At 39.1% G+C, this 25,725-nt stretch overlaps 1 protein-coding gene across 1 annotated transcript in view; it reads right to left on the bottom strand.

The window, feature by feature from the left end:
* LOC126273340 (mucin-5AC-like) overlaps positions 1 to 23,934 on the bottom strand; it is a 129,870-nt gene extending 105,936 nt beyond the window's left edge. The window contains exon 1 of the mRNA XM_049976886.1: positions 23,771 to 23,934. Within this exon, the coding sequence (XP_049832843.1) occupies positions 23,771 to 23,934 (164 nt within the window). The remainder of the gene's footprint in view (positions 1 to 23,770) is intronic.
* Between the last annotated feature and the right edge of the window lie 1,791 nt (positions 23,935 to 25,725).

Below are 25,725 nucleotides of genomic sequence, written 5' to 3'. Positions count from 1 at the left end.
CGAAGGAGAAAGTTGATGATTGGAATTTCGTGAGAAGATTCCTCCGCAACGAAAAACTCCTTTGTTTTAATTATTTCCATCCCAAATCATGTGTCATTTCAGTGACACTTTCTCCCCTATTTCGCGACAACACAAAACGTGTTGTCTTTCTTTAAACTTTTTCGATGTACTCCGTCAATCCTGTCCGGGTAAGGATCTCACACCGTGCAGCAGAATTTTAAAAGAGGACGGACAAGCATAGTGCAGGCAGTCTCCTTAATAGATCTGTTACATTTCCTAACTGTCTTGGCAATAAAACGCAGTCTTTGGTTAGCCTTCCCCACAACATTTTTATGTGTTCCTTCAAATCTAAGTTGTTCTTAATTGTAATTCCTAGGTATTTAGTTCAATTTAGGGGCTTTAGATTTGACTGATTTATCGTGTAGCCGAAGTTTAACGGATTTCTTTTAGCACTCATGTGGATGACCTCGCACTTTTCGTTATTTAGGGCCAACTGCCAATTTTCACCCCATTCAGATATCTTTTTAAATCGTTTTGCAATTTCGTTTTGATCTTCTGATGACTTTACTAGTCATCTGCAACAACCTAAGGCGGCTGCTCAAATTTTCTCCCAAATCGTTTATATAGATAAGGAACACCAAAGGGCCTATAACACTACTTTGGAGAACGCCAGAAATCACTTCTGTTTTACCCAATGACTTTCCGTCAATTACTACGAACTGTAACTCCTCTGACAGGAAATCACGAATCCAGTCACTTAGCTGAGACGATATTCCATAGGCACGGAACTTCACTACAACCCTCTTGTGTGGTATAGTGTCAAAAGCCTTCCGGAAATCCATAAATACGGAATCAATTCGAGATCCCTTTTCGATAGCACTCAACACTTCGTGCGAGTGAAGAGCTACTTGTATTTCACAATAACGATGTTTTCTAAATCCCTGTTGACTATGTGTCAATAGACCGTTTTTTTTGACGTGATTCATAATGTTCGAATACAATATATGTTCCAAAATCCAGCTGCATATCGACGTTAATGATATGGGCATGTAATTTAGTGGATTACTCCTACTACCCTTCTTGAATATTGGTGTGTCCTGTGCAACTTTTCAGTCTTTGTGTACGGATCTGTCTGCCTTTTCATAGAAGCATTATTCAGGCAAAGCATTTTTCTTGTTTACTTCTCAAAAATTATTTGCAATTTTCCTGTACATAGCGTCACTATTTTGAGTTCCTTTATTTGTGTCTCAGAGCTCTCCTGGGTTTACTTATTTGAACTTCCTGCTGATTTACAACGAATGTGACTCGTATTTCTGACTGCACAAGTTAATCTTTGTATTCTTTTGTTCTTTTTCCATTGATAAATTATAGATTCTTCAGTTATCCTCGACTTTCTAGCCTCTGCATTTGCTGTGGGAATGCTACCCTATGCGTCCTTAGTTTTCTCTTCGTTATTATTATTATTATTATTGTTATTATTCTCTTTTCCTATTAAACTTAGTTACTGACGAAAACACTTACTGTTAACCTCATTCTTACTCTTTGTTTCAGTATCTCAGCTCTTCTGGGTTATCTTCTTTGAACTTCTTGATGATTTATTATATGTATGACTTACATTTCTCACAACGCATATTTCTCTTTGTATTCTTTTGTTCTTTTACCGTTAATAAACTATAGTATTCTTGAATTATCCTTGGCTTCTGGCATTTTTATTTGCTACAGGAATGTTAACCTATGTGTTCTTAATTTTTATTTGTTCCAGATGAGGGGTAGTCTTCGTACTCCCTTCCCCCCCCCCCCCCCCCCCTCCCCCATGGTACTTCCTTCTTGGGAGTATGTGGGTGGTAACTACATGCATACTTAGCTATATCTGACATTACTTTTGTCAGGCTTTTTCTGTTTTCTTTCCTGTCGGCCTCCCATGGCCAACTCTTGTTCATTTTCGACCCAATGGTATTAGGTTCCGAGGACCGAGTGTGTCTTACACTTTCGTTTTCTGTCTCTAATGGCGAAGAACCCGACGGTAGACAGGGCGGAAGAGGAGTTCTCTGGAACAACTTTGCTGGTGGAAGAGGTATCTTCAAAGCAACCCTTTCAGAGATGGTTTGACTCGTCAAACATTAGAGGAAGAAGGTTCGAAGAAAATTACCTGGCCGTCTTGGACGGGGTTTCTGTCATGGGCTGGTAACCCATACATGTAAAAAGATACACATTCTAAAGCCTCATGTCGAGACTCAGAACAAGGCAAGACAAACTAGAAAAAGACAAACTACAAATAAAGACATGAAAAAAGAATTAACGGGCGTAATAAATATGGTCACATGCAATGTACAGGGATTAGGATCAAATGAAACCCGATTAAACAGAATTCTCAAACAATATAAATAAATATCGTCATGATCACAGAAACAAAGAAGTAGCTTAAAGGTAGAAAAGAGCTGCAAGACTGTCATGCTTTACAGTGGAGTGACACAATTAACAAAAGCACGTTGTGGAGCACCAGTTTCTATAGACAGTAAATGGAGGTATAAACTGAGAGGTTTTCTTTGGTAAATGAAGCCTCTTAACAGTATGATTAAAATTCGACAGGAGATTTCTAAGAGTAATAGAGGAAGGAAAGAAGGAGGAAACAGACTTTATTATGAAGAACTTCAGAAGTGTCTAAATAAAGCAAACAATAAGGACAATGTAATTTTGACAGGAGATTTAAATGCTATAACTGAACATGTGCCAATTCATAGTTTAACTGATACTAACGGAGTAGATACTTAAAATCAGAGTTGAGCAAAAAAAAGGGAATTCAAAACATTTAACCAATTGAAGGTAACAAACACCTCCTTCAAGAAGAAAGGCCTTCTCAAATCTATACGGTGTGCAAGAGGTTTCTCTTCACTTATAAATTATGTAATAATTAGTCACACGCTAACCTCAAGGACTATAGACAATCAAGTTGTAGGTGTAAAACTATATATACCATTACCTTGTAAAATCAGAATTCCAGTTAGGGTGAAGATGAAAAAACAAATAACAAAAAATAAAAATAAAGATGAAAACAATTTAAACAAAAGAATTAAGGTACATCTGTTGCAAGAAGAGAACAAAATAAATCTGCATCAGAACAGACTGACGCAACTACTCAACAAAATAACAACTAAAAAAGACATAAACGAAAAATGATCTAATATTAAAAACGCTTTAAAACTCATACCAGGTGAAGTGCTAGGTGAAAAACATAGGACCAGTCGGAAAAGAGGTTTTAAAAACATGGAACGAAGAGATAGAAAAAGCTGTGAACAATAAATAGAAAGTATATAACGAATACTTATAGAAGAAATCATTAGAAGCTAAAGAACAGTACCATAGGAAAAGAAATGAAGCAAAATCAGTAGTAAGATCAGCACATGGTACACCGCGGGACGTGTTTATCAAGCTGAACAAGATATCGTTGGGAGACAAGAGAGAGTGTACAAGTTAATGAAACAACTCAACACAGAAGAAAGAGGTACCGTAAATCTAAACTTTATAGAATCATCTGACTGGATTACACATTATAAAGAAATATTGTACAAACCAGAAATGAAACATTCCGTACATCTAAACGTAATAGAAACATCTGACTAGATTACACATTATAAAGAAATATTGTACAAACCAGAAATAAAATCAGATAAAAAAGAGAAACTGCAAAGAATAGACTGCATTCAACTGATAGAATCCAAGACAGTTTAAAAAACGAAAAAAACGAAAATCACCAGAACTAGGAGCAATAAATACCGAATTGATTACACGGAGGAAATCTCCTAGAATTAAGAATGCTACATCTCTTGAAAATGCGCTGGGTAAAATACGAGAAGAATGGAAAATAGCAAAGGTCATTTCAGTATATAAGAAAGGCAAAAATGTAACATATGTAACTACCATGGCCTAAGTATTCTGGACATTGCTTACAAATTCTGCAGCAAAATAATAAATAAAAGGCTGCAAAATATCTCGGATGTAATTTTAATGGAGGAACAAGCAAGTTTCCGAAAGGGAAGACCATGCATAAACGACGTTTTTCACTGAAACAGATAATTCAAAAGAGACCAGGATTTAATATGGAAACATCAGCTAGCGTTTATGATTTCTAAAAAAGCATTTGGCAGCATTCGTAGAGACAAGCTATTGGTAATTATGAAAAAAAGGGAAAGCCCTAAACATCTGATCCAAGGCTCGAAAAGCCTCGATATGAAATGCAGAATTAGAACTGACATGGGCAAAGAGTAACACCTGACATACTAACAGATCAAGGAATAAAACAAGGATGTAGCTTCAATATCTATATAGATGACATGATCAGTGAATGAAAAAGAGGTAAAACACCATCAGGCATAAGTACTGGGAAGAATAAATGTATTTCCACGTTGTTTTTCACGGATAATCGAGTTATCCTACGAGACAGCGAAGATAAATTGCAAATGGTATTATATATTTTAAATGAGACAAGTGCAAGCTACCACTTTGACAGTGTCCATAAATAAAATTAAAATCATGTCCTTCTTAGGCATCCACCTAGTACGAACTGAAATAGTCCTTAATAATAAAAGGTAGTCCATTTTAAGTATTTAGCATATGAATACCATATGATGGAGATATGAATATACAAAATAGGTAATAGAGGTACTCAGGGTACCCTCCGCCACACACCGTCAGGTGGCTTGCGGAGTATGGATGTAGATGTAGATGTAGATGTAATACTCTCCAGTGCATATGTGGCATAATAAGGAGAACACTTAAGCGCAAAACACGGAAAGATACACAACTGCCGTTTTAAAAAATTCGTGGCAGTTTCATCATTATTATATGGGCCAGAAAGTTGCACGAAGAGAAATAAAGATTTATGACAAATAGAAGCGTCAGAAATGAAATTTTTATTATCTATGAAAGACTGCACTAGGGAAGGCTAAATCAGAAACGATGTAATAAGGGATGAACAAGGGTTCCAACCATGACCCCAAAAGGCAGTGTGATACAAAGAAAAATGGAGAGAATATTTACTTTGTATGTCACTATAAAGACTTCTTGAACTACCAATGGATTATGAACCACGTGGCAAGAGAGCTGTGCAAAGATCTGTAGTTTTATTAAAGTTATAAACGTGCGTGTGAGGTAATCTGGTATTAATAAGTACAACCTAATGGAAAGTTTTGTAGTATGTCAGGTAAAAAGGAAGTATTATAAGACACATCATTACGAAGTGTCGTATTCATGATCTATGGAACAAGTATTAATCTAATCTAATCTAATCTAATCTCTGTGAATCAAGTTTTATTACGCCTGACGTTTTGGAGTACGTTTAATCAATGAATTTGAAGCATCCTGTCTCACCTGTAGTGTTTTTATTGATGAAAGTTCTATCTGACCAATGATATAATCTGGCTGCCCTTTTGGCTTACCTACTTTAAAGGAAAACTAATCTTATGAAGTAATCACGTTTTTTTGTTATTTATAACATTATTATGTTGCCAATAATAATGAAAAATCAGCTTGTTCGTTAAGTCTGACCATCTATTTTAGCGGCTATATGACAGTCTAGTGATTATGATGGTCATGTTGCATCGTTAACTCCGTTGACATTTGGGTACGATGGGGAATTACGTTTACAGCTTTAAGGTAACAGCTAAGTCATTTTTTTTATAATAACATCAAACAACTTCAAGAATTTGGGTGTCAGGTGACGAGAAAAAATACTAGAATGTATCTTTTGTTTCTCTGCAAGTCAAGTGACTAACTTTTATGTCGACAAAGGCGCACTAAAGTGCGATACTAGCAAGAAGCAGACACTAGATTACATAGTCATCAACACAAAAGCTACCATGAGATGGGTCTGACATGACCATGAAGAGAATAGCTCAAAGGACATAATAAATGGAATATCAATTTTTTCGTACCCGGAAATGAAAACACAGCAAACTCCGCAATTTTGTCTTTGGCATTGTAATTGTAATGTCAGGGTTTAGTTCATGCGAATGAGTTCAGATCCGTTTTCGTTAATGTATTTCGTATTCAAACTGATGAATGTTGTTACTCACCAGAGCTTACTGTGAAAAAAGTAACCTGTACTTGACCTTTGTGTAGATTTGATGATTATTATTTAAAGTGAACTGGTTTTAGTGTTTTGTGCGATCCCGACTTAGTTTATAAATCTAAATGCGGTATTTACTGTCTAGCGATGCATTAATAATACAAGAACGCACAAATACGGAGCTTTATTTTTCTTGTTTGACTGAAATAAACGGATTTTAACGATATTTAAATGATTCTCTCTGAAATTAATTCAGCTTCGTTATGCTGGGCGACTTTAGTGTCAACAGGTGCGGATCACTGTCTTTAAATTTCTTTAATGCGACATCTAAGTCGACACTGGAACAAAGCTATCTGCGTACGATTCTTTTCAGTTTCTCATGAACATTAAATTCATAAAATCAGAGCGGGTGAGATCGTGCGCATCATACGTATTTAGGAACACTGTAGATGACGAGAAACGCTAACTTTGTTCACGGCGATTAAAGCTGACATCTACGAGCAAACTCAAGACAGAAAAATATCAGTTTCAGCACTACGAGCCAACTGTCATTTCGCACTTTCACTGGTTACCTAAAACTATCGTCACACATGCTACATCAGCTGGCGCCATACCAATCGATAGTCCTGATGGCACGCAGTTCCTGGTTACAGGCGACACAGGCAGATTCCAAATGAAACACGAATGACAGGAAGAAAAAAGTAAGCAAACGAAAAAGTCAATATGATTATGAAAATGACGAGACAAAGAGCAAAAAATTTAAAAATCCATCACATTTAAACCAATTAATCGAATAAAAACAATATTGAATGTCACGTTGATAAAGATTTGAAAACAAATTATCCCCCATTTGAGATTGCAAACCAAAACTTTCAGAGTGTTAACGTCGTAACTTACCCACTACGCTATAGCACGACAGACTATGGTAACTGTATATTTATTCCTCTAGACATCACGTAGCAATGGTGATTTGCTGCCTTCAAAAATGTTCAGTCTCATGCAATGTCGTATGAAGATTATCTACTCTAGTCCAGTTTCTGTGCTGATAATACATGCGTGTCTGAGAGAACAGACACGGTTGGCAATCCAGTGCTGTACCAAGTACCTCGAAATTAATTTGCTGGCTGAAAATACTTTGGCATCACCGAATTAGGTGTACATTTACTAGCCAATAGCGACATGTGAAAAATGTACCGGAGCAGTCGCCTTAACCACTACAGTTATCCATGCATGCTCCCCGGACCGACCCAAACTTCCATATGTCACACTGTCCACTGTCTACATCCTTATATCGCCGTCCACAAAATTCGCCACCTAACGCTCGCAGTATTATTTGGATTTCCGCAACAGAGAGAATGAGACAAGGTGGAGTCGAGACCATTGTGCTTATCATCATGTGCCCACATAAACGGGATGGTAAATATATAATACTAAATCTGTAACACGGCTGTAACAAGCAACTCGCAGTCAGCGAATTAATTTTGAATTGAATATCTGACGCCGAATCGCGTCTTGTGCTGTATGATCCAGTGGTGATTGGCTAATGCTTCGTACGAAAAATGCTTATTTCGTTACCATCTTTTTTTGTGTGGTGTCATGTCTAATGAAATGCGATGTAAAAGGACCAGACGCAGGATTCGAGATCCAAACACATCAAGAAAGAATGCCGGACAAGGCATTGCAAGCAACTGACCATCGAACATTTCATGGGTGATGTTGAGAACTCTGGTGGAAAACAAGACACAACGCATGAAGCGTCAATCGGCAAGTAATTTAAATCAGCTTGTATTGTGATATGTCCTTATAGTTGAGATGCTCTTCTCAGCATGGCGCTCCAAGCTACGATATGTGTAGCTTGGGCTTTAAACCAGCCCTGCTTAGTACTTGGTACAATAGTAAGTATTCTCTCCCACGCACTTAACAGTGGGCTGCAAAGTATACACATAGATATAGGAGTGTGAACTACCACTGAAGGAATGTCGAGTCCCTGCCAAGCTAGTGTGGCACGTGGAGTATCACCTATAAACTAACTGATTGTTAAGTTACATCTCCCTCTTACTTTGTTTCTTCAGCTTCAGAACATTTCTGTTTACATATTTTGGACTCCGATATATGGTAAAATTTTTTACCCATATCCTTAGTGCATTGTGTCCCTTCCGAATTTGTTCAGGAAATACGCTCCAATTGTTGACTTCGATCAACTGTTGGACACAAAGGCATCGTACAAGTAGTTTACGAAATACTTTACAAGCCTACCAGTTTGTGTTAGAAGAGCAATTCAACCGAAAAAGTGATAATTTGATGATCAAAGCTAGAAATTAAACATAGTTCCAGAAATCTTAATGGCATAACTAAACAGAACCCACGTCAGATACCTATACATACGTTATGTACATCTATACGTATTACTAAATTAAAGTCCCTCCACCGCGTTTTTCTCTCTGTATGTGAAGAATAATCTCAGGAACTACTGTTCGGATTTTGATACGATTTTCAGTAACGGACTGCTTTATGAGGAAGGTTTCTTTATATAATTTATAAATATTTCGTGATAATCGGTTGACCTGTGATGAATTAAAGTCCACCGCCGAGTTTTTCCGCCTATATGTGACGGCTAATCTTAGGCACTACTTTAGAGATATTGATACGGTTTTCACTGATAGTTAAACCGACTCCTGAGGAAGGTTTGTATATATAATCTACTATCGCTAAGCAGACAAGTCGTCTGATCATAGACACTTTATGCTAGCCGTGCAAAGTTGAGGCCGGTCGCTAGTATATACTTATTTTTATCAAAATAAGTTCAAATACATGGATCGACTACACTCTCTGTCATACAACAAAGTACCAAGAAGATGTCGAGAAAATGAGAGAACCTATCAGGACATGATATCAAAAATAAATGTGATTGGATTACGTACTCCAAGCACTTCTTGCGAAAGTGTTCACTTGACATTCCAGTTTAGGCAAGGAATGATCATTTTATCAAAATGGTTCAAATGGCTCTGAGCACTATGGGACTTAACATCTATGCTCATCAGTCTCCTAGAACTTAGAACTACTTGAACCAAACCAACCTAAGGACATCACACAACACCTAGCCATCACGAGGCAGAGAAAATCCCTGACCCCGCCGGGAATCGAACGCGGGAACCCGGGCGTGAGAAGCGAGAACGCAACCGCACGACCACGAGATGCGGGCTCATTTTATCAAATACAAGCAAATAGTTTATAAAAACTGAAAGTATTAAAAATATTAAAAATGCATCCTAAGAGTTGTGAATTGCTTACGATCAAATAAACAAGTTAAGGAAAATTTTTATTTTGTAGATAAGAAATGTGTTAAGGTAGATTAAAAAAATCAGCCCAGCTGACAATCAGCAACTGGAGCTGCCCTACAAGCGACTTGAGACCTACAAAGTGGCAACTAGGCTATGAAAATAACAGACAACTATAGGCCATAATGTGATAATTGGCCAAGTTTCTCCGTATGGTGAAATGTCTGGCCAAAGGCATAATTAGATAAAGAAAAGAAATAAAGAATAATATACTTTCAGAAGCCTTGAGGGCAATAAAGTATAAAGGTCACTCAAATCGGCATTTGAAAATAAATTAAAAATCTAGTAGAAGAAGTATGAGATATGAGGAGAAAGAAGTATAGTTGAAACGGTAACCTGAAGAGAATGGTTTCTTAAAGAAAAGGAAGATTTGGCCTTACATTCGGTTCATGACTAAGTCATTACAAATGAAGCATAAGCTCGATTTAGGGAAGGAAATTGATCGTGGCCTTTCAAAGAAACCAACCCGGCAGCCATATTGAGCGATTTAGGGAAACCATGGAAAACATAAACCTGGATTTTCGGATGGATATTTGAACGGCTGTCCTCCCGAATATCAGTCCCGTTTGTTACCACTGCGCCACCTCGTTCGATAGAGCGGATTCCAGTGGAGAATGAACAAAAAATTCGACAGTTTGGTTTAGAGATCTCTTATTTCAAAAGACTAAGAAAGTTAGACGTCGGTGAAAATAAATTAAGAACTCAACGTAAACTGAAAGTTATTTGGAGGATCAGGAGGTGTCTAAGAGAGTTTCAACTAGAGAACTGGCTTCAAGAGGAAGAGGAACTGTTCACAAGAAGAATTTTTAACGCTCAGACTAAAAGTGTCCCACTACTGGAAAAGGGCTACGTTACCGCGAGAAAAAGCAGACATCAGGGAAGACTGAGTTTCTTCTAACAGCCGTATGACCACGACATTTCGTTGTGACTGCCATTATTTTCAATTATTCTTTAACATTTCAATCTCTTGGATGTTTCCTACAATGTTCCACGAAGATTTTCTTGCCTGAAGTATAAGACCCGTTTTCTTTGAATTCTATACTAGAGAACAACAAATTCCTCTTAAAGCGGATTAGTACCTTCTTCAAAATTTGTACTCTTCTGTGGTCCTCCATAGTATCTCCGCTGTAGTGAGAGAAAAAGGTGTACATGTTTTTTTTCTAATCTGTTGTGTTGAGTGTTAAGTAAAGAATTCTTAACAAACCAAAAAGTTATTGCTTTGAGTGTCTTTGATGTGCAATAGACCCAAAGATCATTAGTGTGCTATTTACAGCGTAATGTATCTGTGATGACAACGTGGTTCATGTTTTTTTGAGTCATCAGTCTTCTGATTAGTTTCATGTGGCCCGCCACGCCGCCACGAATTTCTCTCCTGTGCCAACTTCTTCATCTCAGAGTAGCACTTACAACCTATGTCCTCAACTATTTGCTGGATGTTTTCCAATCGCTGTCTTCCTTACAGTTTTTGCTGTCTTCGGCTCCCTCTAGTGCCATCGAAGTCATTCCCTGATGTCTTAACAGATGTACTATCATCCTGTCCCTTCTCCTTGTCAGTGTTTTCCACATATTCCTTTCCTCTCCAATTTTGCGTATAACATCCTCATTCCTTACCTTATCAGTCCACCCAATCTTCAACATTCGCCTGTAGTACCACATCTCAAATGCATCAATTATCTTCTGTTTCGGTTTTCCCACAGTCCATGTATCACTATCGTACTATGCTGAGCTCCAAACATCCATTCTCAGAAATTTCTTCCTCAAATTAAGGCCTATGTTTGATACTAGTAGACTTCTCTTGGCCAGGAGTGCTCTTTTTGCCAGTGCTAGTCTGCTTTTGATGTCTTCCTTGCTCCGTCCGTCATTGGTTATTTTGCTACCTACGTAGCAGAATTTCTTAACTTCATCTACTTCGTGAGCATCAATCCTGATATTAAGCTTCTCGCTGTTCTCATTTCTTCTACTTCTCATTACTTTCATCTTTCTTCGATTTATTCTCAGTCCATATTCCGTACTCATTAGACTGTTCCTTCCAGTCAGCAGATCATGTAATACTTCTTCACTTTCACTCAAAAAGCAATGTCGTCAGCGAATCTTATCATCGATATCCTTTCACCTTGAATTTTAATTCCACTTTTGAACCATTCTTTTATTTCTATCACTGCTTCTTCGTTGTACAGATTGAACAGTAAGGGCGAAAGACTACATCCTCGTCTTAGACACTTTTTTATCCGAGCACTTTGTTCTTGGTCGTCCGATCTTCTTATTCCCTCTTGGCTCTTGCACATATTTTACCCTTCTCTCCCTATAGCTTACCCCTATTTTTCATAGAATTTCAAACATCTTGCACCATTTTTCATTGTTGACAAGTCCTATCAACGTGTCTTGATTTTTCTTTAGTCTTGCTTCCATTATCAACCACAACCTCAGAATTGCCTCTCTGGTGCCTTTACCTTTCCTGAAGCCAAACTGATCGTCGTCTAACACATCCTGAATTTTATTTTCCATTCTTCTGTATATTATTCTTAGATTAGATTAGTTTTTCGTTCCATAGATCCGTGCTGAGGGGATCCTCGTGGATGTGGAACATGTCAATTTTTTTAAAACTGAAATAACAATACTAATAGTACGAATATATTAAAAAATTCGTCAGTGGAGTAGAAGGAGTTGCCACTAGTAAGTCTTTCAGGCTCCATTTAAACTGATCTTTATTTGTAACTCATTTTTTTTTATTTTTGCTGGCAAATTATTGAATATGAGTGTTCCTGAGTAGTGGACCCATTTTTGAACTAAAGTAAGTTGTCAGCAACTTGGATGCATGAGCTGTTAAGCTGATTGTGCGATAAGTCCCGTACTGTCAGCTCCCGCAGTCTTCGGAATTGCGTGGATCATATTTTTCCGAAAGTCAGATGGTATGTCACTATATTCATACATTCTACACACCAGTGTGAATAGTCGTTTTGTTGCCACTTTCCCCATTGACTTTAGAAGTCTGACGGAATGTTATCCATTCCATCTGTCTTATTTGTTCTTAAATACTCCAAAGTTTTCCTAAATTCTGATCCTAATACTGGATCCCCTGTCTCCTCTAAATCGGCTCCTGTTTCTTCTTCTACCACAGCAGACAAATCTTTCCCCTCACAGAGGCCTTCAATGTACTCTTTCCACCTATCCACTCTCTCCTCTGCATTTAACAGTGGAATTGCCGTTGCACTCTTAATGGTACCACCCTTGCATTTAATTTAATCGAAGATTGTTTTGAGTTTCCTGTATGCTGAATTAGTCCTTCCGACAATGATTTCTTTTTCGATTCTTTAACGTTTTTCATGCAGCCATTTCGTCTTAGCTTCTCTGCACTTCCTATTTATTTCATTCCTCAGCGACTTGTATTTCTGTATTCCTGAATTTCCCTGAACATTTTTGTACTTCCTTCTTTCATCGATCGAATGAAATAATTCTTCTGTTACCCATGGTTTCTTCGCAGTTACCTTCTTTGTACCAATGTTTTTCTTTCCAACTTCTATGATTGCTCTTATTAGAGATGTCCATTCCGCTTTAGCTTTATTGACTACTGGGCGACTTCTTATTGTTCTATTTGTAGACTTCTTATTGTTCCATCTGCAGCCTTAGAGAACGTCAAGCGTATGTTGCCATTCCTTAGTACATCCGTATCCCATTTCTTTGCATATCGAATTTTCCTGATTAATCTCCTAAACTTAGGCCTACTCACTATTACATTGTGATCGGAGTCTACATCAGGTCCTAGGTACGCTTTACAATACGGTACCTGATTTTAGAATCTCTGTCTGTTCAAATTGAGAGTCAATAGGTAGAGAAATAGCAGAGAATTTAGGGCAAGAAACTCTGTATCCCGATTCATTCGCTTTCTCACAACGTTCCAAAACTGCACCAGTCATTTGTTCACGTTCGGATCACGAAATGATTATGTCGCAGTTCGTCACTTACCTCGGCCTATTCGTTTCTTGTTGTTCTGTATATGTCACACAGAATAATTTCTTTCGACTATGTTGTTGTTGTTGTTGTTGTTGTTGTTGTGGTCTTCAGTCCTGAGACAGGTTTGATGCAGCTCTCCATGCTACCCTATCCTGTGCAAGCTTCATCTCCCAGTACTTACTGCAACCCACATCCTTCTGAATCTGCTTAGTGTATTCATCTCTTGGTCTCCCTCTACGATTTTTACCCTCCACGCTGCCCTCCAATGCTAAATTTGTGATCCCTTGATGCCTCAGAACATGTCCTACTAACCGGGCCCTTCTTTTTGTCAAGTTGTGCCACATACTCCTCTTCTTCCCAATTCTATTCAATACTTCATCATTAGTTACGTGGTCTACCCATCTAATCTTTAGCATTCTTCTGTAGCAGCACATTTCGAAAGCGTCTATTCTCTTCTTGTCGAAACTATTTATCGTCCATGTTTTACTTCCATACATGGCTACACTCCATACAAATACTTTCAGAAACGACTTCCTGACACTTAAATCTATACTCGATGTTAACAAATTTCAATTCTTCAGAAACGCTTTCCTTGTCATTGCCAGTCTACATTTTATATCCTCTCTACTTAGACCATCATCAGTTATTTTGCTCCCCAAATAGCAAAACTCTTTTACTACTTTAAGTGCCGCAATTCCTCATATGACTTTCTGTTTTCTGAACGTTATTTTGAATCTACTTTGTAGCTCTATTGAAGACTTTGCACAGCTGATCGACTCCTACTGACTGGAACCAAAAAATACTTATAATTTCACATTCTCTATTTTTTTCCAGTAAGGAGGACACCTTAAAAAATCCTTAACCACTTTTTTACCATATTGTGTGTTGTTGTGAATTTCAACATCTAATGTAAAGTTGACCGAGGTACCTATATGTTTCACTGTTTTGTGCTAAGAGAGGTGTTTCTTTTTTCATTTTATGTCATCTTAGTCTAACTAAATTTATAGAAAATACTTTTAAAGCTATAGCAGGGTAATTCTATTCGTAGTATCCGTACTAAACACTTAAAACACTTCATTCACTGTCCAAAAGTCCTTTAAAAGTACGAGCCGATTCAGTGAGTAGGTCAGTTTCATTTGAGATACATCACTTCATATACAAGAAACAGACATTAACAAAAAAGATACTGTGTTTTTGTCTCCTAATTATTCCTGTAAATACGACAGCTAAAGTTTCTTCCGTACAGGCACAGTTATTCGAATATCTGTCGGAAGAAATTTGACTTCAGGAATGTCTCCTGTCTTGTACAATATTACTGGAATGCCCTAAAAATTTTTTAAGTTTTCCTGCTTACCTGTTAACTGAAAGTACTAGCTTTTATATGTGTTCTGAAACTAGGAGCAATATGTCAAACAGTGATCGCTAAATCAGGTGCAATAGAGACACTACTTATCACAAATTCTCAGTTATGTAGGAAAAAAATAATTTCATTAGTTGTAGATTTCTTTTCTCATAGTTTCTCCGATATGGAATAGCGACAGTGATGTCAAAAATAACAAATGTCTAAAATCAATACCTACGGCGGTTTTTTTCCCTTATCCACAATTGTTTGTTAGTCCGCGACGAACATCTTTTTTTCTTTTCTTTTAGTACAATCGTATCAGTGTCTGGTTTACTACAACTCTTATGAATTTTGTCTGGTCGCTCTAGTAAACTATGTTATTTTCATCTCTAAACCTCTTCTTTAAAACCGATATTGGAACAATTTGCCTTTAAAGCCGATATTGAAATCAGTCAAACATTTAGTGACCCAAAATAGGGTATTAGCTTCAAAACGTTGTCATCTCTTGCTATCAAACATTGGTAAGTACATAACACTTGGATGAAATATCGATATGTTATTGCAACTTCACGCTAGGATATTAATTTTATCTTACAGTACAAAACGTTTGTCATATTTTACTGATAGTGCTAAGAAGGTAAAACAGTTACCATTGACACAAATCAGCTTTTAGGGTTGTGGAAACGACGGTCAATATGTTGGGTGACTACCATTACTCTAGATAAGCATATGTACACGTCCTAGAACGGTCTCCCTGTACATCAGTTAGCAAGTTCCGAATAGTCCCAAATAGTTCTCACCACATCCGATCATTACATCACCAAGTTACAGCAAACTTGTGGGTGACTGCTCTTGCTCATAGATGCTATTGTTTAGGGTAATGATGGTCAGTGAACAAGATGACGGTCATTTCCGTGGATACTAATGTCTCGGGCAACGATGATTAATTTCCAGGGTGACAGCCATTAGCAGAATTCTAGTGGGTGGGGCAGTGACAGTTTACAGCACTAAGTGCCATTACCCTACGTGCTTAAAATTAATTGCCTTTTCAGTGCTTCTGCTTTCACACTGCTTATTACACCACACCAACGTAAGTCCCTGCTTTGCAATGGACAAAAACATTGATTAACAGAATAACTGAATAAGAGGCAAGAATACCAATGACTACAGAAGATGCTTTATAAATAAACGTAATACACATTTGGCGTAAAACTCCTTTTAATTACAGTAAGTTTAAGACTGAAAAACCACCAGTAAACTAGTGTAGTCATCTAAAGATGTGTTTGATAAATCAAAACTGGTAATGGCATTACAATAAAACAACTTGCCACAATAATATATCAACTTGCCCAAAAATTGCATCGACTTGCCCAAGATTGCGCCCACTTACCCTGAAATTGCAAGCCTTGCCGCTGTTATCCCCCCAGATACATTGGATAGGGCCATGATGGTCAGTTTTGGAACAAGATGGATACTGTTTCAATGCACGTTGATACAGTTGCGGGAAAAGTTGATACAGTTCTGGGGGCAAGCTCATGTAGTTTTGGGAGCGAGTCAATACAGTTTTGGAAGCAAGCTGACATAGTTCTGGGGGCCGAGTTCATGCATTTCTGAGGCCATGTCGATACAGTTTCACGGCAAATTGTTTCGGTGCAAGTTGATACAGTTTTGCGGAAAAGTTGATATAGGTTTCAGGGGAGGGGCAAGTTGATACAGTTCCAGGGGACAAGTTGTTAAAGTTGTTGGTCAACCTTTTACAGGTGAGGGGCAAACTGATGACGTTTCCAGGAGGGGCAAAATGTTACAGTTATGGGGAAATATGATACTGTTTTTGGGAGCTCTCTGTTACAGTTTCAAGGTAAGTTGATTCAGTTTCAGAGAAGTTGACACAGTTTTCGGGGGGGGGGGGGGGGGGGGGGGGGGGGGCTGCAGCACACTGATTCAATTTTGACGTGAAGTTATTTTAATGTAACGCCATTACCAGTTTCAGGCTATCATTTCCGTTAGTACATCTACGTCTACATGGCTATTCTGCGAAACTTACTTAAGTGAATGGTAGAGGGTTCATAGAACAACCTTCACAATAATTCTCTATTGTTCCACTCTTGAACAGTGCACGGGGAAAGACCGAATACCTATAATCTCCCCATGCGAGCTATGATTTCCCTTATTTTATTATGATGATTGTTTATTTCTACGCAGGTCGGCGTCAACGAAACACTCTCTCATTCGGAGGAGAAAGTCTGCGACTGAAATTTCGTGAAAAGATCACGTTAAAAGGAAAAACGACTATCTTTTAACGATTTCCACCGCGAATCCTGTACCACATTTATGAAACTCTCTCCCTTATTTCTCGAAAATACAAAAATTTCCGGCCCTTCTTTGAACTTTCTCAAAGTACTCTATTGATCCTACTGATAAGGATCCCACACTGCATAGCAGTAATCCAAAAGAGGACGGACAAGTGTCGCGTAGGTAACCTCTTTAGCAGATCTGTTGCATCTTCTAAGTGTTCTGACAATAAAATGCAGCCTTTGGTTCGCCTTCTCCACAACATTTACTAAGTGTTCTTTTCAATAAGTTGTTCGTAATTGTAATTACTAAGCATTTAGTAGAATTTACGGCCTTTAGATTTATCGTGTAACCGAAGTTTAACGGATTCCTCTTAGCGCTCATGTGGATGACCCCACACTTGTCATTATTTAGGATCAACTGCGAATTTTCGCACCATACAGATATGTTTTCTAAATCGTTTTGCAATTCGTTTTGATTTTCTGGTGACTTTATTAGGCGATAAACGACAGCATCACTTGCGAAGAATCTAAGACATCTGATCAGATTGTTTCCTAAATCGTTTATACAAATATGGAAGAGCAGAAGACCTGTAACATTACTTGGAGGATCGCCAGGAATCGCATCCGTTTAACTCGATGACTTTCCGTCGATTATTACAAACTGTGATCTTTCTGACAGAAAGTCATAAATCCAGTCGCATAACAGGGACGATGTTCCATAAGCACGCAGTTTGATTACAAGCTACTTGTGAGGCGCGATGCCAAAAGCACTTTGAAAATAAAAACATAAGGAGTCAATTTGAGATCTCTTGTCGACAACAATCAACACTTCGTGTAAGTGAAGAGCTAGGTGTGTTTCACAAGAACGATGTTTTCTTAATCCTTGTTGACTATGTGTCATTAAAACGTTCTCTTCGGGGTAATTCATAATGTTCGAACACAGTATATATTCCAGAATCCTGCTACATATCGACGTTAACGACATGGACCTGTAATTTACTGGATTATTCTTATTGCCCTTCTTGAACATTGGTGTGACCTGTGCAGCTCTCCAGTCTATGGGAACAGATCTTTCGTAGAGCGAACGGTTGTGTGTTATTATTAGTATGGAGCTATCGCATCAGCATACTCTGAAAGGAACCTAACTGTTATATAATTCGGACCGGAAGATTTGCTTTTATTAAGTGACTGAAGTTGCTTCACTACTCCGACGATATCTACTTCTGAGTTATTTCTGTTGGCAGCTGTTCTTGATCCGAGTTACGGAATATTTGCTTTGTCTTCTTTGATAATGGAATTTTGGAACGCTTTGTTTCATTACTCTGCTTTCGCAGCACTGTCATCGATAGCATTTCCATTGCTTTGGCACAGAGAAGGCATTGATTGTGTCATGCCGCTAGCATACTTTACAACGACCATAATCTCTTTGGGTTTTCTGCCAATTTCCGAGTCAAAGTTTCGTTGTGGAAACTATTATGAGCATCCCATATTGAAGTCTGCGTTAAATTTCGAGCTTCTGTAAAAGAGCGCCAATCTTAGGGATTTTGCGTTCGTTTGAATTTAGCGTGATTTTTCGTTGTTTGTGCAAACGAGTTCTGGCCTGTTTTATGTACCATGGAGGGGGGGGGGGGGGGGGAATCAGCTCCATCTTTTGTTAATTTGTTTATTAAAAATCTCTCGATTGCTGTTGATACTATTTCTTTGAACTCAAGCCTCTGGTCTACACTTTCATTGTTAATTGTCTCTCAGAAAGGCGTTAAGCGAATTTTTATCTACGTTATCGAACACATACATTTTTTAGTTCATTTTTGGTGAATTTTGGAGTTACGATATTCATTCTCGCTACGAGTGCCTGGACATTTCGTTACAGTTCTTAAGCTTACTGCAATAAAAGGTATTTTACACCATATATGTATTGCTTTTATTTATAAAGTTATGTTCGTAGTCAATGGGGTTTTTACCTATTCTTCACTTCTTCTGCAAGTCGGCTGCTTTTACCGCAGCAAAATAAGGACTCATCTTGATGGAGGGTAATCAGTAGCATGTTAGAAGAATCAGTGAACCAGGCATCTGTCAATAATTGTCGGCACATAGGGTAGTGGAAGTGATCTATCATTGCCCCACCCAATATAATGCTGCTAATGACAGCCACCCTGTAAACTGATCAGCATTACCACGCAAATTAATAGCCAGGATATTTTTAATCACACTATAAACCGATCATAATTGCCATAACCCTACAAACTGATTTGTGTTAACTACCACTGCCTTTCCTACTTACAAGGGAAACTACCCATCGCACCCCGCTCAGTTTTAGTGGTAAGATGGCCACGTGGATACCTCGTCAAGGCTGAACACAGACAAGCATAAAAACAGGAAGAAGTTGTTCAAAAATGGTTCAAATGGCTGTAAGCACCGCGGGACTTAACATGTGAGGTCATCAGTCCCCTAGACTTAGAATAACTTAAACCTAACTAACCTAAAGACATCGCACACATCCATGCCCGAGGCAGGATTCGAACCTGCGACTGTAGCAGCAGCGCGGTTCCGGACAGAAGGGCCTAGAACCGCTCGGCCACAGCGACCAGTGAAGAAGTTGTAATGAACAGTAAAAAAAAGCAAAATAGAAACACTGAACGGTCCAAGTTTACGAAGTGCAATACTGAGCAACAATGAACAACTGCGGCGAAGTGAGTTAAGTGCACGCGATGTTGGACTGTGAAGCCGACGAGTCGTGTTCAGAATTCTCTCGTGCCATTTTTTTTTTCACAACATCGTGAACTGTTCGTCCTGTTATTGAAATGTTTGTTCTCTTTCTGCAGTCTTGGGCCCGCATCTCGTGGTCGTGCGGTACCGTTCTTGCTTCCCGCACCCGGGTTCCCGGGCTCGATTCCCGGCGGGGTCAGGGATTTTCTCTGCCTCGTGATGGCTGCGTGTTGTGTGTTGTCCTTAGGTTAGTTAGGTTTAAGTAGTTCTAAGTTCTAGGGGACTGATGACCATAGATGTTAAGTCCCATAGTGCTCAGAGCCATTTGAACCATTTTGATAAAATGATCATTCCTTGCCTAAACTGGAATGTCAAGTGAACACTTTCGCAAGAAGTGCATGGAGTACGTAATCCAATCACATTTATTTTTGATATCATGTCCTGATAGGTTCTCTCATTTTCTCGACATCTTCTTGGTACTTTGTTGTATGACAGAGAGTGTAGTCGATCCATGTTATTTGAACTTATTTTGATAAAAATAAGTATATACTAGCGACCGGCCTCAACTTGGCAGTTGTCATACTATACATTGCTTATAAAATATGAGTCATGTGACAAGAATACAACACTTCGAAAGTAAGTGTGATGAATAGTGAGAGTGAAAGAGGTACCGCATAGACATCTCACGGAAATGAAAACAACAAATAAACGGGTGTGAACAATGTTACAACACAGGAATTCAAGAGTCACCACTGTCGCGTTCATTCGTTGCAGCTTATGTGACAAAGTATTGTGATTTCATCATTCCCCTGGGAGTGTTCACATTCACATTCATATTCATACGATCACCTAAATCGGGCAAGGAAACATATCTCTCTTATTTACTAGGCGTACAAATTAGGTGCGTCGATAAGAGATTCCTAACATATGGCACACGTACTGTCACTAATGCCGTGTGTGGAACAGGAGACGTGTTTTCCGGTGGAGGATTAGGTTGACTGGTAGCCTTGTCATCAAACGTTGGCGGTTCTCATTCGAAAGCGACTTCCTTTCGGCTGCTAATAGAGTTGTGCAGATTCAGCTGTCATTGTAGGTCCCTTCCTTATACCTCGCTGTTGCAAATGGACGTTACACCACGACACAGACACAGGTGTCAATAGAGCGAACAGCGGGAATAAAAAATTGGCCCGACGGAGGTTTCAACAAGTCTCGCCCACTTGCCACTTCAATACCGTGACCACTTAACCACAAAGCCGTTCCTATTTGAGGCTGCTGTATATTGCACATCTTGTCCTTGGACCGCTCGGTATTTCTATTTTGCTTTTTTTTTTCATGGTTCAGTACAACTTCTTCCTGCTTTCATGTTTGCTCCGTGTTCAGGTTTTGAAGGGCTGTATACTTGCTCCTCTTACCAGTGAATCTCAGGGGGAATGCGATGGGGAGTTACCCTTGTCAGCATTATCAGCATAAGGAGACAAACATTTTAGTGCTCTAGCATTAAATCGCTATAAGGTTTGGGTAACTTTGAAAACATAGCAGTTCTTGTTTCTTGCTTATAGGAATGTGTGTAACTACTGATCATTTCACTGTAGTGTCATGTAGCGTCCACTGTGTGGTAGCAAAAGATGACAACGTTTTGAATTGCAAGATAAAGTTAATACCCCATTTCGATATCGATGTTAAATACCAGTTTTAACGAAATAAGAGCTAGGAATAGAATAACATTGATTACTTTCGTACTTTCGTACTTGTCATCGAAAAGTGCACATTAAGCTGTACTCTATCACCAGTAGCATCATGTGACTCTTTCAGTGCTATAGAATCAGTTTTTATATATTTTGATGAACTACTGCCTAGTATAAAGATCGAATTACGGTCTTCGATTAACCTATAATTTATTTATGTACTGTCAGTAAGTGAGCTGCATGTATTTTAATAAGTAATACAGGCAATTTAGATGTGAAAATATTTAATTTGATGTTCCACTGTGGTTCAAAAGTGTGGTACAAAAATCAAAACTATGATCGTCAACAACTTTCGCTTAACCTATAATTTTTGTCATTATTACCAAGATGCAAAACCTGTGTATGTTTTAAAATATTACAGCTCAGTTAATTAACTATAATAGTGCCATGTGTGTTTTGTTCTGGAAACCTTATACACTGAAGCGCCAAAGAAACTGGTATAGACAACCGCTTTCACATACAGAGATATGTAAACAGGCAGAATACGGCGCTGCGGTCGGCAACGTCTATATAAAACTACAAGTGTCTGGCGCAGTTGTTAGATCGGTTACTGCTGCTACAATGACAGGTTATCAAGATTTAAGTGAGTTTGAACATCGTGTTATAGTCAGTGCACGAGCGATGGGACACAGCATCTCTGAGGTAGCGATGAAGGGGGTTTTTCCCATACGACCGTTTTACGAGTGTACCGTGAATATCAGGAATCTGGTAAAATATCAAATCTCCGACATCGCTGCGGTCGGTAAACGATCCTGCAAGAACGGGACCAACGACGACTCAAGAGATCCTCCAGAGTGACAGAAGTGCAACCCTTCTGCATCTGCAAATTGGTGCCGATTTCAGTGAAGGGCCATCAACAAATGTGAGAGTACGAACCATTCAACGAAATACCATCGATATGAGCTTTCAGAGCTGAAGGCCCACTCCTGTACCCTTGATAACTACACGACACAAAGCTTACTTGGGCCCGCCAACATCGACATTGGACTGTTGATGACTAAAACATGTTGTCTGGTCGGACGAGTCTCGTTCCAAATTGTAGCGAGTGGATGAACTTGTACGAGCATGGAGACAATCTCATGAATCCATGGACCGTGCATGTCAGCAGGGGACTGTTCAAGCTGATGGAGAGACTGTAATTGTGTGGGGCGTATGCAGTTGGAGTGATATCGGTCCCCTGATATCTATAGATATGACTCTGACAGGTGACACGTACGAAAGTATCCTGTCTGATCACCTACATCCATTCATGCCCATCGTGCATTCCGATGGACATCGGCAATTCCAGCAGGACAATGCGACACTCCACCTGTCCATAATTGCTACAGAGTGGCTCCAGGAACACTCTTCTGAGTTTAAACACTTTCGCGGGCCACCAAACTCCCCAGAAATGAACATTATTGAGCATAACTGGGATGCCTTGCAACGTGCTGTTCGGTAGAGATCTCCATCCCCTGGTACTCTCACAGATTTATGAACAGCCCTGCAGGATTCATGGTGTCAGTTCCCTCCAGCACTACTTCCAGATACTGTTCGAGTCCATGCCACGTTCTGTTGGGGCACTTCTGCGTGCTCGCTGGGTCCCTACACGCTATTAGGCAGGTGTACCAGTTTGTTTGGCTTTTCAGTGCACATTTTGTGAAATAATGTAATATTGTTTTGGTGCAAAGTTTAAATTTTTTCCATAATCAGAGGTGTGTAACAGTACATGCACATTACCATGAGCGAACTGTGTGTGTATATGTGTTTGTGTGTGTGTCTGTGTTCTGCTGACATATTTTAGACGTGGATTTTTTGGGCAGATACCTTTGAACATTGTGCAACAATTCAGATCATTCGAACACTTATGAGCACAGCTAACATGGTTGCTCTGGGACTATATTTTAATGTGTCCTAATACGCTGCACTGTGATCAGCTTTTTTGTTTCTATATTAAGTCGGTATTGGTTGGAGAGGGGACGGAGAGGGGAGGGGAAATGTAGGGAACAGCGTAGCCCGTCACGTGATGATGCTGATATCATTGATACATCTGATTTCTTATAGAAACGATAAAAACATATTTTGTGCTTTTATAGTGATGGCAAGAACACACTGCCAACGATACAGCTGAAAAATAAAATTTTAGGTGTAAAGGAAATTTTTTTAAAATTTTTGATGTGTTTTGTGTTATTTGGACCTCTTACTATGTTGCGACAAATTGCACCTCTGTTACTATTTGACATACGTTACTTCTACGTAAGTGAATCACGTTATTACTGCTTCCTTATTCACTTGATGTCGGACAGACGTAGTTATTGAAGTGCTTGTGTAGTAAGATATTGTGGCAGTACGTACAGTTTCTGGTGGCCGGGTCCTCTTGGAAAAGCGCCGTGACCATCGCAAACACCAACAGCGTCATCTCCAGCGACAGCATCACCGCCACCAACAGCACCACCACCATCAACAGCGTCACCAACACCAACCCAACACCATCCAGCCAGCAGCAAACCGTCATATCCTTATCTCGTTTTCAATTTTACTCTGCTTGGGACTTCAGTATTTCATGTCTTATATTTGCGTTTCAAATTTCATGTGCATTGTGTTCAAGAACTGCATGTTAACTGCAGACAGCATGCCCGCTTCATGAGGGATAAAATTACAACAAGGAAACGCACCGCCTGAAAACCATGACACATTGCTATAAAGATGGGAACGATGAATTGCAAGAGACTATGATTCTATGTTTCAGACCAAATTTTTTCTAACAAGGGAACTGTGCATTGCACCCCTATCAGGTTTAGTGGTAAGAGGGCCCTGTGGACTGCCGTCAAAAACTGAACACAGTTCAAGTGTGAAAACAGGAAGAAGGTGTACTGAACTGTGAAAAAAAAGAGAAGCCGTGAACGGTCCAAGCCTGCAAGTGCAACAGTGAGCGCAGAAAAGAACCGACGGCGTCGTGGCTAATCGGTCACGGTGTTCAAAGCTCCCTCGTGCTTTCTTCTCTTTTAATTATTATTATTTTATTCGGTGTTCGTTGTATTCAAATTTGTGTCTGCGTCATGATGTAACGTCCGTTTGCAACAGCGAGGTGTAAGGAAGGGACTTATAATGAAAGCTGATTCTGCGCAACTACTCCATTAGCAGCCGAAAGGAAGTGGCTTTCGATTGGGAACCGCAAACGTTTGATGACAAGGCGACAAGTCAACCGAATCCTCTACGAGAGAACACGAATGGTGTGCTATACACGGCATTAGTGACAGTACGTGTGTCATATGATAGGAATTTCTTATCGACGCACCTAGTTTGTACGACTGGTAAATGAGTGAGATATCTCCCCTTGGCCGATTTAGGTGTTAATGTGAATGTGATCACTCCCAGGGGAATGACGAAATCATAATAGTTTGTCACATAAGATACAACAAATGAACGCAACAGTGTCACAATCACACAGTTTCTTGTGTGTTCTGTCAAAATAATACATGTTTTTAAATGTTTTTGAAGTTGCGTACCGTTTTGGAAGTTATGACACTTGAATTCCTGTGTTTCTAACATTGTTCACACCCGTTTATTTGTTGTTTCCATTTCTTTGAGACGTCTATGTGGTATTTCTTCTGCTGTCACTATTCATCACATTTACTTACGGCATTAATGTGTTGTTACTACAGGACTCATGTTCTATAGCCAATGTATAGTATGACAACTGCCAAGACTACAGAAAGAGGACAAACATTTCAGTGACTGGACGGACAGTTCGCAAAGGTGTGAAAAATGAAAATAAAAATAAAGGGCACGAGGGTCCAACACCGTGACTTAATCACGACGCCATGGCTCTCACATTCGACTAAATGTTGCACTTCTTAATCTTTGAGTGTACACTGTTTCTATTTTGCTTTTTTATTTCATAGTTCAGTACATCTTCTTCCTGTTTTTATGCTTGACCTGTGTTCAGTTTTTGACGGGCTATTCACTGTGACATCTTACCACTAAACCTGAGGAGGGAGCAATGGTGAGGTTCCCTTGGAAGTATTTTGGTAGAAGGCACTAGTAATCTCCGGTAGCTCGCCACAGAGTAATAACGTAATTATAATTTATTCTTTTTGTTACTCCAGTTACCTTCGCTTCTGTGAATATATCTTCGCAACAGTGAATAGGTCATCAAAATACCAGTATCTTACATACGAACGCGGAAGCATCCGGTTTGCCACAGACACCTACGAAGAAATGCAGTGGTATTGTGATGTGGTTGCTGTTACAGCAGGAAAAGCGCAGCGTAGCAACCTATCGCCACTCTTCCTCTGTATTCTGT

Source organism: Schistocerca gregaria, chromosome 5, assembly GCF_023897955.1.
Source record: "Schistocerca gregaria isolate iqSchGreg1 chromosome 5, iqSchGreg1.2, whole genome shotgun sequence".
NCBI lineage: Eukaryota > Metazoa > Arthropoda > Insecta > Orthoptera > Acrididae > Schistocerca > Schistocerca gregaria.
This window is presented reverse-complemented; position numbering and strand designations above follow the sequence as displayed.